Below are 17,024 nucleotides of genomic sequence, written 5' to 3' on the forward strand. Positions count from 1 at the left end.
TTACTTGCAATGTTACTATCACTGAGTCTTAAAATAATTCTTTCTTTGAACGATCAAAGTTATAATGTAATTATATTTAATCAAGATGTGTTACATTTTCAAAAATAAAGTAATATTTTTATATTTTTTATGTCGGTGTAATAATCTAATTCGAGTATACTAGTATATATAGTAAGGAGCCTTAGACTCAAAAGAGGACGGTGGTTTAGGGTAATGAGCCCTTTTGGAATTAAATCCACTACGGGACCCAGATGGTTCCCTATTTCTAATAGACTGACTCTGTTGTCCTTCAGCTTTCTTTTTGGTCTTCTTCATCACATGGGTCATCTCCACCAAGGTAGGGAACTCCTTGATACGCAGTCCTTTCACCAACAGTTTGATGTCTCCTCTTAGATCATTTTCAAACTTCCTGCACTGCCACTCTTCATCCATAGTCATGGTGTAGAATCGGAGTAAGTGCTTGAACTTGTCTGCATACTCTGCCACAGGCATATTTCGTTGTACCAGCTGGAGAAATTTAATCTCCTTATCATACCTCACACTGTCAAGGAAATACTCAGTGTAGAACTTCTCCTTGAACAACTCCCAAGTAATAGGAGTTTCACTCCCTTCCAAAATCATTTTCATGCTGCTCCACCAGTGGCCTGCTTCCCCAGTCAACAGGTACTCAGTATATGCCAGTTTGTTCTCATCTGGACACCTCTTGGCATGGTAAATTCTCTCCATGTCCTGAAACCAATGATCAGCTTCATTCGGGCTACACTTCCCATCAAACCTGACTGGATGGTGTTGAAGAAAGTTTTCCAAGCTCCATTCTGGGACCGAACCCACAGATGAAGACGCGCCTGCAACGGTCCTACCACCAACCATCATGTTCAGGAATTGCCTCTGAGTGGTATCAGCCGACGCTCTGGCGTTTTCCGCTGACACTCTTGCAGCTTCCAGATTCTACAAGGCTATGGTGTTTTGTTGAACCAGTGTAACATTTTGCTGTTGCAACGCCTAAGCACAGTCTCTAACATTTGGTTAGATTCATACGGCTCGGCCTGAGGGGGAGGATGAGGAGGAAGCCTAGGTGTCATCTTCTGTTCACACAGAGAGAAAGACCATTAGTCCAACTCAAATAAACAACGACAACCAACTTAAACATGACTAAGAGTACACAAGCATAAGCAAGGCACACACATACCCTACAAGATTTTCTAAGGACAGAAACTGCTCTAATACCATAAATGTAACATTCCAAATTAAATAGAAGCATATAATATAGTAAGTCCACATTTTAATATAATAGAACACTTAGAGTAGACTATAAATAAAGTTGTTAAGCTTATAGTCATCCCAAATTGAGTCATAATTTAAAACTTAAATGTAATAGAGTATTTTAAAAGATAAGGAACCATTCAGAGTCCTAATTAGACTAAGCAGCATCATCTTCCTCCAAAGTCTGCTCTAGAGGCACCTCATTCGCCTCTGCTCACATCCAAGTGGATGATAATTGCAAAAGAAAAGCACATCCAAGCAAAACACAAACACAAAAGCAAGGGTGAGCTAGATATACAAAAATAATGTTATAGCAGTCAGAGGCAACATACAAGTAAAGACAAATACACTACAATACACAAACGTGACTGGTTGCACTTAAACTTGACTCGTCCGGACTTAGAATGATTGTCGAGCTATGGCGGGTCATGCACTCGTGGTGGCCTCTACTGCTTTGCAAAGTCATTGCCAATGGGTTTCACCCCACCACACTCACGAGGTTAGTCCGTTATCACTCACCTTGGGTCATACTGGAAGCACCCAAGACTAGGACCTCGTGCTACTACTCACGATATGATTCAATCATCTCTACTTGAGAATGATTGACCATTGTAGTTTCAGGATAACCTCCAAGACTGAGCTACCATGCAAATCATTATAAACACTAAGGGCACCACTATGAATCTTCTCCTTGAAGAACATGGAATTACGTCCAATAATATAGGGCACCACCATGTAACCTCCCTTTGAGATCCATGGAATTACGTCCAATAACATAAGGTACCACCATGTAACCTCCCTTGAGATCCATGGAATTACGTCCATCAACCATACTTTTAAAACCACATACTTTCAATCACCAAACATGTTTCATACACTCGCATACTTTCAATATAATCACATTACCACCATCATACTATGCATTCCAAACATCCCACACACTTAATTCAACCAAAAAGAGAGCAAAAGAGAACTCTGGACTCAGAGGATTCGCACAGTGCACCCTATTCGTAAGGCGAGACAAGAAGGTCTCGCACAGCGCACCCCTTAATTCGCATAGTGAATTAACTCGCAGCATGCACCAGACTTCCAACCTCTCGCATAACGCACCCATGTCGCTATGCGAGAGCTTAGACAGAGACCACACCCCCAAACCCTCTCGCTTTGCGCCCATCTCGCTCTTCGAATTAAAAGGGCAGTGGTTCCAGACCACCCCCAGTTGCATAGCAACAGGATTCGCCAAGCGAATCCACAAACAGAGAGCAGCACCCTCTGGTCATTCGCACAGTGCACCAGCTCGCACAGCGAGTGACTTAGACAGTGAACACCCTCTATAGGGTCTCGCTATGCGAGACAACTCGCATAGCGACTCTGCATCATCTGCAGAACGCAAATTCTGCAGAATCATACACTCACACCAGCCCTCACCATTTGTAGGCCTCTTATCCGATTTCTAACATCCCTAATTCTTGTATTACACCTAATTAAACTTGTCTAGATGATTATATACGTTCCTATTACAACTCTAAAGTGGTTTAGACTCAATTTCTACTCTAGAACACCAAAATCAACAACTTAGGGACCCAAATCCAATTCTAATACTTGTAACTCGTTTTAGACCATTTTGAGGTTCCTAACAAGTGCACTCAAGCTCTCCAATGCCCAAAATCACTACCTCACTTCCTCTCACAATGACCTAAAACCCTTACAGAATACCAATTTTTCCATCCATTCACTGTTACAACATCTCTCAGTCCAAACACATCAACATAGAAATTACAGAAATGAGATACATCCAAAATAGTATACACACATTGCACTTCAGTTCCACAGCCATACAATCCAGCACATGCAAATAAATCTTCTCAATCAAAGCACAACATCAACAGCATAATAGTACAAAAATCTATATACATACACCACATGCAACCAATTAAAAAAACGTATTCTAGCTCCCCTTACTTCAGAGTGACTTGACTAAACCGCACAGCTCACTAGAATTCCCTAACGATACCTCATACAGCACGAACCCAACAAACCCTACAACCACCGGAAAAGTGATGGAAATCGCTATTAGAGTTAGGATTGAGTAGAAATGGAAGAAGGAAAAGCAAGAAGGCACATGCAACCAACAAGAATGCACGTCTCCGTTCAAGAATAGTGAAGAAGCTGCATGCAGGGACTTACCAGCCTAGAACTAAAAACAAATCGATCCGTTGCGAAGCTCACTACGCTGCGGACGTTTTGGCACCACCTAATCGGAAATCTACTGGTTCAGTGAAAAGGAATGGAAGAGAGAAGGCAGAGGAAATCTGAAACTAAGTTTTAGAGAGAGACATAATGCATAAGCTAATGGGCCAGTATGTTTGAAATGTTTTTTTTTAAGTCTTGTTCTATTAACTTAAGGCACCTTTACTCCATTTTTCAGGTCTTCACATTGATTACTTAAAATATTTCATTTTTTCTCTTTTTTTTAACTTAATTACTTTCTTATTACGTCATTTAGCTTATATAAATTTGAGTCTTAAAAACATGTGAAATTTTGTAACTAATATTGGAACTAATGTAAATTAGTATCATTTTTATTGAAAATTTTTTAATTTTAGATTCTTATTTTATATATTTTAAAATACAATTTGTCAGACCTCGGAAATTTAACCCAAAACCCCTGCTCAGATTCGTTTAAAACGCACCCAAAACTCTGTAAACTGACGCCAAGTGTCAAGAATGGAAGATTCGAAAATCAGTAGTGAAGGACAGATGTCTATAGGAGAGTGTACGTCCGTTGGACGTGGGGTAGCCAAAAAATGATTTTTCTGAAAAACCCTGCCACTCTCCTCTGCATGCACCTTCTCCTTCCAAACTCTGACTTTCCATTTCTCCTTCTTCTCTCTAGAAACTTCCCTTCTCTCTCTACTGTAACTCACCTTTTCTCTGCTCCGATCACCGTTCAGGCACCGTAGGAGCATTTCCGGCGTCCCAAGCTTCCTCTTAAACCAAACAAGTTTCAACTTTGAGCTGGTAAGTTTCTCCCCTTAGTCGTTCGTTCTTTTGTTACATGCAAAACCACGTTCTGGTTGCATGCAGGGGTGTAGTCTAAGTTATTTTTGATTTTCATGTGGTTCGGTTTAGTTGGAAGAGTTAAGTGACCGTGAGGGTAGAAGTTGTAGTTGACGAACCAAGTTGCAGTCTGTAGGACGTTCTTTCACAGATCCAGGTAAGGGAAGCTTATCTAATTTAATTGTATATGGTTGTATGCTAGCTGAAAATGAATGCATTGTTGCTGAATGAGTGAATGTATGTATCCAGTATGAGTATGATGTATGATGGTTGAGATGTATGATGGTTGAGATGTATGATGGTTGAGATGTATGAAGTGTAGGAATATGAATATGAGTAATCGTTTTGGAGTATGAATTATTTATATGGATTATATGAAGTATGTAAATTGATATCTGGTGTGAAGTTATAAGGTTATGAAAATGATGTGTTGAGATTTGAGTTGGAAATAAATGAAATCTGAATATGAAATTCTACTATGATAGAGTACGTTCGTTACTGAACGGTCATTGACCGTTCGGTTTTCTGTGAACATAGTTAAAAAGGGATTCTTTCATTTGGATAGAATCCTAGTGTAGGACGAGCGCCCTCATGTGGAAACACTATGTTTGAGCATTCGGCCAAGCATAGTAGTACCCGGATATCCTGAAATAAAGTAATACATATATATACTTTAAGACTAGTAGTGCTCGATCTTACACCTAGCGTCCCTACTAAGTAGTGTTCGGTCTTATACCTAGCACTTGTAATGAGTAGTACTCGGTCTTATACCAAGCGCTCGTACTATTGTATAATCAATCTTGATAAAATAACGTTCGTCCAACTTCAGTAATATTTTCCTTTACCATGTTCGGTCATTTACTGGCATTGGATTTCCGTATGTGAACTATTCTAAATATAGTTCCTTAACATCTTAATTATTCTTCTTGCATTGGATCCGGCCTAGGGCCTCCATACTTGATTTCTTCTTTAAGTATTGGTTTAAATTCAAGAGAGTCAGCTCACTCAACTGATTCAAGTGGTAAATACCTTTCGTCACATATTGCACTATTTTACTCGGTTCATTTCTTAAATCTAAAAGTAACTCTCTTAGTCTTATTCTGTTCTGAACGGGAGAATCATCGATCTCGTTCTTAGCGTTCGTCCTCGTTCTAAAGAGGTCTGAACGTTCGGTATTTTATGTTCTTAGAACTGATGATGAAATTTAACTTATTGGTAATGAAAGATGAAATTGAGAATGATTACGAATGAAATGGGAAGGGAATGTGATATGAATGAAATGATGTGGATTTGAACGAGCGTTCCAGGGAGGAACGACTCATGGATGAATATTGGAATTGGTAAAGTATGACTGTGGGCATGCTAATGCTGGCAGTTCATCCTGATGTTCCGTGAGTACTCGTCCTCACGTAGAGGAGGGTAGGTCATGTGTGGGAACGGCAGGAGGTCCTAGTCCTTAGGGGTACTTTGGACGGAACAGACTAACCTCGGGTGGCAGCTGATGAAAGTATTCCAGTTACTACATCACCCGGGTGCACGAACGCCTGTAGCTACACAGATTCATACAGTCCGGACAGTCGGTCTAGTATCAGGGTTTGATTGATTCGTTTATTTGAATGTATTTGAATGTGCTTGCATATGAAAACGTATGTTATTTCTTGAATTAAATTACATAAGCTTACCCTGTGTTTCCTTATGTTGTCTTGTTGTACGTCCGTCTTGTCATTGCAATGATCATCCGTGTGGATGTGAGCAGATGGAAGCGCGCTACTTGAAGAGGCGCTGGAAGAAGAAAATTTGGAAGATGCGAACCTCGTAGACGTTGAAGTAAAAGCCGAACCGTAGGACGTTCGGTCTATAGTTAGTAGTTTAGCATGAAGTGACCATTCGGTCACTTCCTTTCCTTTTTTTGTTATTTGACCGGTCGGTAATTTGACTTTTGTAAGCCGTTCGGTCATGTTTCACTAAATCTTGTACAGTTTACTTTTGGTAACCCTATGTAAGGCCATTCGGCCAAAATTTGTTAGTTTGTTTAGTATAAAAATGAACTGGTTAATTATTAATGTAATTAATTCTATTATATGGTTTTTACTGTATTTTTGGGATGTTACACAATTCAATTTTAAATATTTATTGAATTAAATATATTTTTAATCCTTAAATAATATAAAATTAAAATTTTTCAATTTTTCAAACTTTAACATATATTAATCTCAAAACTTTAAACATAAATAAATATAGGCAAACATTTAAATCAATTAATTTAAGATAATTATATTTATCTAATTTTAAAACATGACCAATCTATTTTAACATTTAAGACAGAAAAGAATTTAATTTCAACTATAAATATATTTAATTTTTTAAATTGTGAATAATTATTTATCTATTTTAGGAATTTATTATACTTTAAACGTAGATAGACTATTATCGTATTTTGTAATAGGCTCCGTTGGAATTATTAATACTTTATTTTATCATAATATTTGGTCTTAGGATTTGTTTCGTCTTAAAAAAAATTCGATCACCTTAGGAAAACATTTATTTTTATGTTTATTTTCTTTTAGTCTATATCCTTCCACACTAATTTTATTTTATATTGCTTTTAAATAAAAAAAAAATACACGCTCCCATCCCATCATGTATTAAACATCACAAATAGAAGTAAAACAAAATAAAAAAAGATCGCTATGCTTCATTTCACAAAGAAAAATAATTAGAAACGTATCTTAAAATTATAATTTAACTTTTTCAAATTATACACATTTTAAAGTTAACAAAAGAAAAACAAGCTTGGCTTAGCAATATCTTAATTTTATTCTGTGCATTTATTTGTTTATAATAAAAAACCTTGAATTAAAAATCTGACAACTTTTTTCAAACTAAAACAAATCTATGAGCTGCTAAAATATGCCACGTAACTAAGTAATTCATTAAAATTAAATAAGTGTGAATAAAATAAGATATTTTAATAAATATCTTTCCAAGCAGATAATACTACGTAAACCATTACGAGCAAATTAAACTTATTACATCCTTTTTTTCTAATATTCATATTAGAGAAATTCAACTTAACAAATTAAAACCACTGTGCCAGGTTATATTAGCCAATGTAAATCTCAAACACCATCACATCCCAGACAGGCTTTGATTTCTCAACAACAATAATATCCAAGTTCTACAATTTTTGTTTTATTTGAAAATAAGTTCAATTTTAATATACATGTATAAATTTACTCTCTCAGCCAACTAAAAATTACTGAGATATAAAAAGACAAAAGTATTTATCCATATGTGAAGTTATAATTAAATAACAGTATATTTTATATCAAGTGTTCCAAATATTAACAGTGCCTAGAAACTTGGTTACTTTTGTTTCATATCAGACTGATTTTGGTGAAAATTATATAAAGAACAGACAGCAAGCAGATCCACATTGCCATTGCCAATTTTCCATTTGGCTCAACCTTACTTACAGAGGCAGTGAGAAAGTGAAGCTATAAGAAGAAGCAAGAGTAAATTTGAAAGCACCTTTGTGATTAAAGGGAAAATACTACTTAAAGAGTTGCTTTAGAAATATGACACACATAATATTTTAATCAAACAGTCCCCCTTCAGAACAGTTGAGAAAGACAACAAAACAACTCTGAAGCCATGGATATGGAAATATCTTTTGGGGCATTCCCCTATTATATGTTCTTGAATTCGGAAGGAAGGATCCACAAAGCATTCATTACACACTATATATTGCATACAGAATATGCAATACAAGCTGACATCTATACCGTCTTCAATGCTCTTCAATGCTAAAAGTAGGTACCTTCTGGGGGCTGGACAAGCTTCCGGTTATGAGGAGCTGCCATTTCCTTCTTCAGCTGGGTCAGTATGTCCTCCATGGTGTACTCTCTTTGCCAATTTGCAAGAAGACCAAACTTCTTTGGTTCAACCTGTTTCATGTACCAGTCTATTAATCTTGAGAAAGATTATCAGGTCAACAAATATGAGATCCATGCTTTCAAATAAAGGAAGAATGAAATATATTTGATTATTCCCTTATTCCCGAAAAACCCATATCAAACTTGATTAGATCTCCAATAGAAGCGATCTCAAGTTATTACAAATTGAAAAATTGAATTAGAAAGACAGTTAACAAAACAGTTTAATTATCCCAGCAAGCACTGCACAAAATATTTATACAGTGAATACATATGAAAGATTATAAATGATACCACTCCATTTTCATGATTAACACAAGTCATGTTGATCCGTGAATGAAATCGAACACTTGGGGGCTTTTCAGGGTAGTCTTTATCACAAAACAGCTTCAGTTGATAGATTCTTCCTTCATGTACAGTCTGACAGAGAAAAGGCAAATGAGAAGAACACAATTATAGGACCCGCAAGCAGCCTTTTAACTATAAACAAAATGAAAATATATATTATATAGAAAATATAAACTTATCGCAAACTTACATACCCAAGGTCCATACAGGCATAGAATAATACACAATGTTCATGTACAAATACATAAAAGTCGATACTGACAAGAATCAAACCAAATTCTTAATTTTGGACAGAAACCATGCTGGCATACATACTATGATCAGATACACTTGCATGAAGATTAATCTACAGAAGTGACAGAAATATTTACATTATGGGGGCCAATAATGGTGCCAGTCCAAGAGCGCATGTAAATGTCATCACCATCATCCATTCCATAGCTAACTGTGCCATCTCCAATACCTTTTTCTCCTCGTTCAAGCTCCTCCAGCAATCTGAAGTTCCTTGGAACTGCAAATAAATGTACAAATATTTAACAAAACATAAACATTTTCTATTTGAGCAACACAATGTAACTAGTCATTGTAGGATCCATTCTTTTGACAACAATATCTACACAAATTGATAAAATCCTTAAACCAAGAAAATTTTACCACACTTGAACCATAATTCATTCATTAACAGTGTTGAAAATGACGGTAGAAAATTTCAGAAGGCCAAAATTCTGCCATATAAAAAAGCCATTGCGACCATAGTGTCACAATTGCGGCTAATGAGCGCATTCATTACATGCCCACCTTCACAAATTGCCTATGGTAGTTGGCAAAAGATATGCCATGGGACCACCACGTAACAGCACTTTTCATTGAAATATTAGACTGGTACAAAAAATAGAACAGTATATCTTCACAAGGCATTTGTTAGGACTTACGCACAACAGGAAGGTTTACACCCAAAAGACTAGTTCATTAGTTGGGAGAGGCCGAAGGCTCAAATACCACACCAAGTAATTCATCCTACTCAATGTGAGTCTACGTTTAAGGCCTTACCTACAAAGGTACTTTCACTCCCAGTGGTAACCCTTTACTCTGAGCGTTATTCACTCATCAACCAGTGTTTGGTTTGACACCTTGATCCACCACAGAAACAGTTATTTCCCTAGCCCAACTCTCAATGAAAATACCAATTGTAAGGACTTAAGCAAAAGGGGAGAACCCCAATCAAAAATACTACTCCATTAGGTGGAAGACGTAATGTGGAACTCCTAACAGCATTTGACTAATTACCCGACATCATCCATAATGATACAACAAACACATCAACAACAAAAACAAAATCCTTATCCCACTACCAGCCAACATCACCATCCATGCACTTTCCAATGGGAGAGATCAGATACCAAATGCTGTGTAAGAATGCTTTAGGCACAAATACAAGTTCAGTTTCACAACTATATGCATGCTATTGACAGAAAACGTAGACGATCAACTTAGATCATCACTGTCAATCCCACTACTTAAATTGAAAAGGCATGCATTACACAGCATTGAAATTATGGACACATGCAGCTGCAATTGCTGAAGTAATACCTCGACATTACAGCTCAAATCACAGTCGCTTTTAAAACCTTCCTAAAAGGTTCAACCACACATTCTGAATTATTTTTCCAGCTTGCGCCAAAGAAGAAAAACTTCTAACAAGAGCCAGCGAACAACATTACCAACAAAACATACACATTTCCAAAACATGCATACTAATGCAAAAAACCTTATGCCCATGATTGACGACATGGAATAAAAGAAGAAGAAAAAATATTTAACATGATCACAAAAAACAAAAACACCAAAATCCATCCTTTATAGAACTAGGAAAGCAAAAACATTCGACCAAAAATTCCCAGGCAGGAAAGCGCAGCCAACGATCCAAAACTCCTCCGACAAAACACAAACAGAAAACCCCGAAAACAAACAAATAAATAAGAATTGAGAATATAAAAAAGCGAACAAGGAACGTTCTAGGTCAACGTCAAGACGAGGTAGGGGGAAAAATCCGATGACCAAGAAGAAAATTTTGGAAAAAAATAAGATGAAAGAGAAAAAGGGCGTAGATAAAGTAGAGAAAGAGCAGTGAGGGACTGACCCACGACACTGGATCCTCCTGAGCCAAGCGTCATGGATGGGTGGCAGAGGGTTTTGGCGAGATGGGGTTTGCAGATCTGATCGAAAGAATCGAAATTTGGAGACGGAAGAGGAACGCGGAGAGGAAGGAGAATCTGGGTGGGTGCGTGGTGGAGGCGATGATGAATGATGAAAGGGTGGGAAATGGGAATAAAGAAGGAAACGAGGGATTTTGTGGAAAGAAAGAACGATGTAAGATTTTCGCAATGAATAATGACTGTTGGTCCCTTATTGTTTATCTGTGGACCAGAAGGGCCCGTTCTGTTTCGGCCCACTGGTTACCTGTTTCTAAATTTTCTATTTAATACAAAATTGTTGTATTATTGCATCTTGTCATTTTATTTAATACAAGTATTCAATGTGTTGTCGTGTTTTTAAATTAAATTGATAAATAATTAATTTTAAAAAAAATATAAACATTACACGATCGTCTTACTTTATTTACTGTAATTTTTAAAAACAAAAATATCATGCAAAACATTGCTTTTGTTTTTTTTATATACTAAATTTTAGAAACTTTTCTATAACGACACTTCTATTTTTAAACATGTAAGATGTCTAGCCATTAATTACAATTATTAATGTATATCATGTAATTGTTTTTTTCACCCTGTCAATAATTATTCTATTTTAACAAATTTGGTGAATTAAATTTTATGAGATTCTTTTTATTACTTTTTTTTGTAAAATATTTTGAAATTAGTTTGATATAAAATTATCCAACTTGTTTAATAATCATAATATAATATCTGATGTAATGTAATATAATAGAAAAACATTGAAAGATTAAATATTTTTAGATGTTTAGTAAATATCTTAATGATAATTGAATATATATAAACGGATTTTGATATTGATAGTGGTGATGATAGTAATATTGATAGTAATAAGAATGGTAATATAATAATAATAATCACGATGATATAAAAAATAATGATATTAACATAATAATAATTGTAATTATTACTGTAATATTATACAATAAATATGATATTAACATCATAATATTTAAGATAACAATAACGATGATAATAATAATAATTAAGGATAATGACGTAAGTATACAAAAAATTACTACACTAATCAAAGTCATAATTTCAACCATTTAATTGTAAGTATTAATAATTTAAGTTGAAATAATACTCTACCTTTGCATATTCCAAAAAATAAGTTAATATTTAAAATTATTTATTCATCTTTTATAAAATCAGGTTATCAATAGATTAAAAATACTAGCAGATTTACTAAAATTGTGACTAGCTAATTAGCTCGCCTACCCCTTTTTATCATCTTTATTTCAATATATATATTATTTTATTTTAAAAAATTATATATAAAAGTTATTTTGTGTATGGAAACTTATGCTTAGTAGTTATTACGAGTTATTATAAACAAATTTAACTTAAATAACAAGTTCTTTTTCTTTAGTAAGAAACATTAATAACTCATACCTTTTTAGTGAGTTATCTTTGTAATCATACAAACAGTTATTATTGTTGTTATGGAAATGATAAGTAAAAAATGCTTAAGAAGACAAAAAGTGACTTTGTAAAAGTCATCCTAAACAACTATTTTATTAATTAAAGACAATAGTTAAATATAATACGTAGAAAAACTAGGAGTGATATCATGAAATAGATATATATTATCTATTTTAAGGGTTATAAAAAAGATGAAAATGAATAATTTTATATATTTATTACAAATAGTATACAAGTAATTTAATGGATTGCATGACTGATTAACGAATTTAAAATCAAGGTCTATAATTAAATATCCCGAACATAATAGATTTAAATTTGAGTTAAATTATAAATATTTATTAAAATATATTACCAGTCTTAAATTAAATAGCTATATAAAAACACATAAAAAAAATTAAAAATAAATAAATTAAATATTCATACTTAAAAAAACTTTGAAAAAAATATCTAAAAAAGAAGAAAGAAACACGACAAATGATTTAAAAAATATCAAACTCCAAAACTCATACCAGTAATATAAAATGAAAATGGACGGATGAGTTAAATTTTAGTGAGAATAAAATTTATTTATTTTTCTCTTCATTGTGTTGACCAATGATCAATTATCAATAATATTTTATTGAATTATTAATATTTAATTACTGACCAATTATCAATTATCAATAATATTTTGTTGAATTATTAATATTTAATTAGAGAATGAAGTATAAAAAGAAATTATATAAAAGGTTATTTATGTCAACATGCAATTTATATTTTTATTTTATATTTTTTAATAATAATGAGATCATGTTTTAATTGTCTATGATTAAGTACTTAGTCATGTTATTATAAGACTTGTTCGTAGTTAAATATATGTTAGATTATTAAGTTGACATATACTCAACTCATCATTACTTGACCAACACAATATCACTAATGAACATATAAATAATATATATTACGAGGTACGTTAATTATGTTCATTAATTACTATATTTATTTTTGGTTAACACATTAGGTTGACTTGGGCGTTAGATTGTTTTTTGTAAACACAATCCCTACTCAGCTAAAGGAGAATGAGTACTTAGAAGGAGGACGAGTACCTTGGAGATTGAAGGTTGGAAGTGTTGGGATGCCCTTGGAGTCTTTACAGGATACACATTCTACTTTGTAAGAACAATTGACGTCCATCACGAGGACAACTTGTATTTTATGGAAAGAACTTTTATGGTGTCTACAAGAAATAGGATGGTAGGAGGAAAGGAAGCATGACCATCTTCGACAGACATAATTACTATCTTATGAGCTTGGGTGAAGATGTAGTTGGAGTTTGCCGAGTTTAAAAAAGTAAGTGTCGAGGAATGGACACCCTAAGGTAGGAGAATGTTAGGCTGAAAAAAAGGTTCAAAACTGAAGGAACGGTTGGCAAGAGAGAGGTTAAGAAAACCCTTAATAACACAAACTTGATGTAGAAAATCGCACATTGCATCGATCTTGTCTGTGAAAATGAAGATGAAAGCAAGTACAACCATATTCCCAAGACACAACTCCTTGGCAATAGGAGGGAGTCGTCAACACTCCTACATAGATGACATCATTGATACCCCACTTCCTAAGAAGTGGAAGACTCTTACCTTGGACCAATATGATGGTATCACCAACTCATATGAGCACATGAGTGGTTCACCTGTCTCTCTCTCTATTTCATCGATTGTTTCGATACTATGGCTTCATTTTTTACAACACATTTAGCCACATGTCGACATCATCACCTTACCTTCATCGCCCTCCTCAATGTTAGGCAAGAAATAGGGAAATCCATGTGATCCTTTATTGAAAGGTTGAGTAAAGTAGCTTTAAAGATCAAGAACCTAAATCTTGAAGTGGTTATCCACTATATAACCATGACACTAAGGCTTGGTTCCTTTGCGAACGTATGACATCGGTTATAAGCATGGATGAGTTAAGGTAGCAAGTCACCAAGTTAATGCGAGTAGAAGAAGTAAGAGAGTACCGAAACAAGATAAAAGTTGTGACCATGTCAAGTGAAAGGAAATATGTTGAACGAGACACACAAAAAAGGTAGCTCCCATCAAATGGAGTCCATACCTGCCCAATTCTTGCATTACACACTTCTAAACGCTCTCAAGTATCGTATGTTACAAGAAACATTGCAAGTGAATCTCATATCACCACCCAGGAAATCACATAACCCACCGAACGCTAACATGAACAAATATTTTAAGTATCATCGCAACAATGGTCACACCATAGATGAATGCATCACACTAAGGGATCAGGTTGAAGAGTTAGTTCGGGTCAACCACGTTAAAGGGTTTGTAAGGCGCGACGATGAAGGAAGTTAGCATTTTGGATACCGAAGACACAGATCCACCCTCTACATCATGACCCGCCCCACCCCCATCTAACAAAAACATAATACTGAAGCAAAACCCTAGTCCCGAGATGAAAAGTGAAAATCAACCATTGAAGAAAGCACAACACAATTCCGTGCAAATCATGATCTATGAACGATCATAGAATTGCAAGCAATTTGCAAAATTAATAACATCAAACCCTGTAAAAAAACAAAAATTGTGGGGAAATGGTTTATCACCGAAAATAAACCGCATCTGGCGAAACAAATGAGGGAAATCAAGTAACGGAGGTGAGGTGAGAAAATTGTCCCAAAAGAATAGAGATGTGTCCATTGAATAGGAAGAATCACAAAATGGGTACCGAATCAGAAGATCCAGGTTGAAATTTTAATAGATCAAGAGAGAAAGATAGTGGAAAGAGAGGGGACCTGAAAAACGAGAAAGAAAGCGATGGAACCAGAGGTGGTTGCCGGAGCTGCCGTGGAGGGTGGCGCGAGTAAGGGTGGCCGGGTGAGTGTAAGATGAGATCTAATGAATAAGCTGAGAAACTGAAAATGGAGACCAAGATGGAGAATGGCAGCCCCACCGACGCGGAAGAGGCAATTGGGTATCAACATGGCCTTGTTGTTCCCAAAGTACTAATTCTGAGTGATGTTCTCGGTGCTGACGACGACATAAGTATTGCGATGAACCTCAAGCATGTCTTTGGCGAGATCGATGGTGATGATGCCGGCGCTGCAGTCCACGCCGCCAATGTTGAAGCTTTTGACATTGCTTGTACTTGTTGACGATCATGGCGCAAAGGGAGGGCGTGGGGTTGACGACGAGGATTCCGATGTCCTTGGGTTTGACGCGGGTGTTGGTGAAGAGGTTGTCAAGGGCGCCGAACATGACCTGCTCGGCCTCTTCCCTGGCGGTAGGTTTCCTTGCCGAGACCAGAGCGGAGGAGAATCTTGAACTGGAAATCGAGGGAGGATGGGAGGAAGTCGCCGATAAGGGTGGAGTGGTGGATGAACTTTTGGAAGTGGATAGTGAGGTGATTTGGGGGACGGTAAGAGGAGAAGTCGAGGAGGTAGATGGAGGTGAAGCGGGTCATGATGTAGATGGTGGATCCGTGTCATCACACGTGCCAAGAGTTAGGAAGGAAAACGGTGAACACACGTGGCAAGACGTTAGCCACATCAGCTGGTTTTTAACGGTGTTAGTTTTGGAGGACCAAAAATTAAGATTTCCTTAAAAAGATGACTAAAATGTACCTTACTTTGAAAGAAAGACTAAAAACAAAGTTGCTTGATAGTTTAGGAACTAAAAACATATTTAACCCAAAAATATATTTATTAAACATAACTTCTTTCACACATAGCCAATACTTTTAATTTTCCATTAACACAAAATACTGTACTACATTGTTTAGTAGTAATTATCCCATAGCCCATTAAAGTTCTACTCAATAAAAGCAATGTCATTCATATATTCCTCTCTATTTGATGATACATGTTGTAGTTATAATGAACATTAGTATTTAAAATTTGAGGATCAACACATATCTTATTATTACTCAATTTGTTTTTTTTCTAACTTTCTGACTATAACAATTAGTTATCTACATTTTCTATTAGATTAAGCTGGAACAGTTTTAAAGATGTTAAAACGATATATAAGTTAACGGAAATGAATTATTGGCAATATAAACTAATTTTACATTTGTTATTGGTTAAAAGAATCCTTTATATTTTTATTTTAAAATATAAGGACTAATAATATATTCAAATGAAAGAGAATTAGATAAAAATAAACACCAATAATAATCTATTTTCTGAAAAACCAATTTATATTTCCTTTTTCTATTTTATATTTAATTTAAATTTTTTATAGATTGCTATCTCATTTTTGTGTAAGCCAAACCTACACTGACTTTAATTTGACTTATTTGTGATTCCTTTTCTTAAAATTAGAAACTGAATACAACAATTTCTTTTTTATAAAATTTCTTAAAAGATGAGCACAAATTATTTTTTAGAAGAAATAATAAAAATAAGAAAATTTTAAAGAAGCTACTTAAAGATTTTTTTTCTAGATTCCAATACAAATCATGTCTGACACATATTTCATAATTTTTTTCTTCCTCTATTTTATTTTATTTTTGGAAGATTTTCCTCAATTATCTGTCTATTTAGTTTCTGGAACATAGCCTTAAAATTATTTATTTATTATTTACTTGTTTTTAGTTCTATATGATAATAGAATTAAAATTCTTATTTTAAAACAATAGCATGGTACAATACACTGATCGGTACTCAACATTTATTATTTTTAGTTTTATTTAAAATAAAAATTTTCAGAGAGAAATAGCATATATAATCAATATATTTTATTACAAAAATCTTAAATTTAAA

At 34.8% G+C, this 17,024-nt stretch overlaps 2 protein-coding genes across 2 annotated transcripts; both read right to left on the reverse strand.

Annotated features, from left to right (window-relative positions):
* Nucleotides 1-159: 159 nt before the first annotated feature.
* Nucleotides 160-873, reverse strand: LOC124837040 (uncharacterized). Its single transcript, XM_047312322.2, has one exon. The coding sequence runs from the start codon at nt 871-873 to the stop codon at nt 160-162; it is 714 nt and encodes a 237-aa protein (XP_047168278.2).
* Nucleotides 874-7,839: 6,966 nt separating this feature from the next.
* LOC124837041 (ubiquitin-conjugating enzyme E2 variant 1D) lies at nt 7,840-10,911 on the reverse strand. Its single transcript, XM_047312323.2, has 4 exons — nt 10,747-10,911; nt 8,978-9,117; nt 8,553-8,678; nt 7,840-8,270 (listed from the first exon to the last, which is right to left on the reverse strand). Exons 1-4 carry the CDS (start codon nt 10,778-10,780, stop codon nt 8,130-8,132), a joined length of 441 nt encoding a protein of 146 aa, XP_047168279.1. The 5' UTR covers nt 10,781-10,911; the 3' UTR covers nt 7,840-8,129.
* Between the last annotated feature and the right edge of the window lie 6,113 nt (nt 10,912-17,024).

This window comes from Vigna umbellata, chromosome 8, assembly GCF_029865625.1.
Source record: "Vigna umbellata cultivar VRB3 chromosome 8, Vumbellata_1.0, whole genome shotgun sequence".
Taxonomy (NCBI): Eukaryota; Viridiplantae; Streptophyta; class Magnoliopsida; order Fabales; family Fabaceae; genus Vigna; species Vigna umbellata.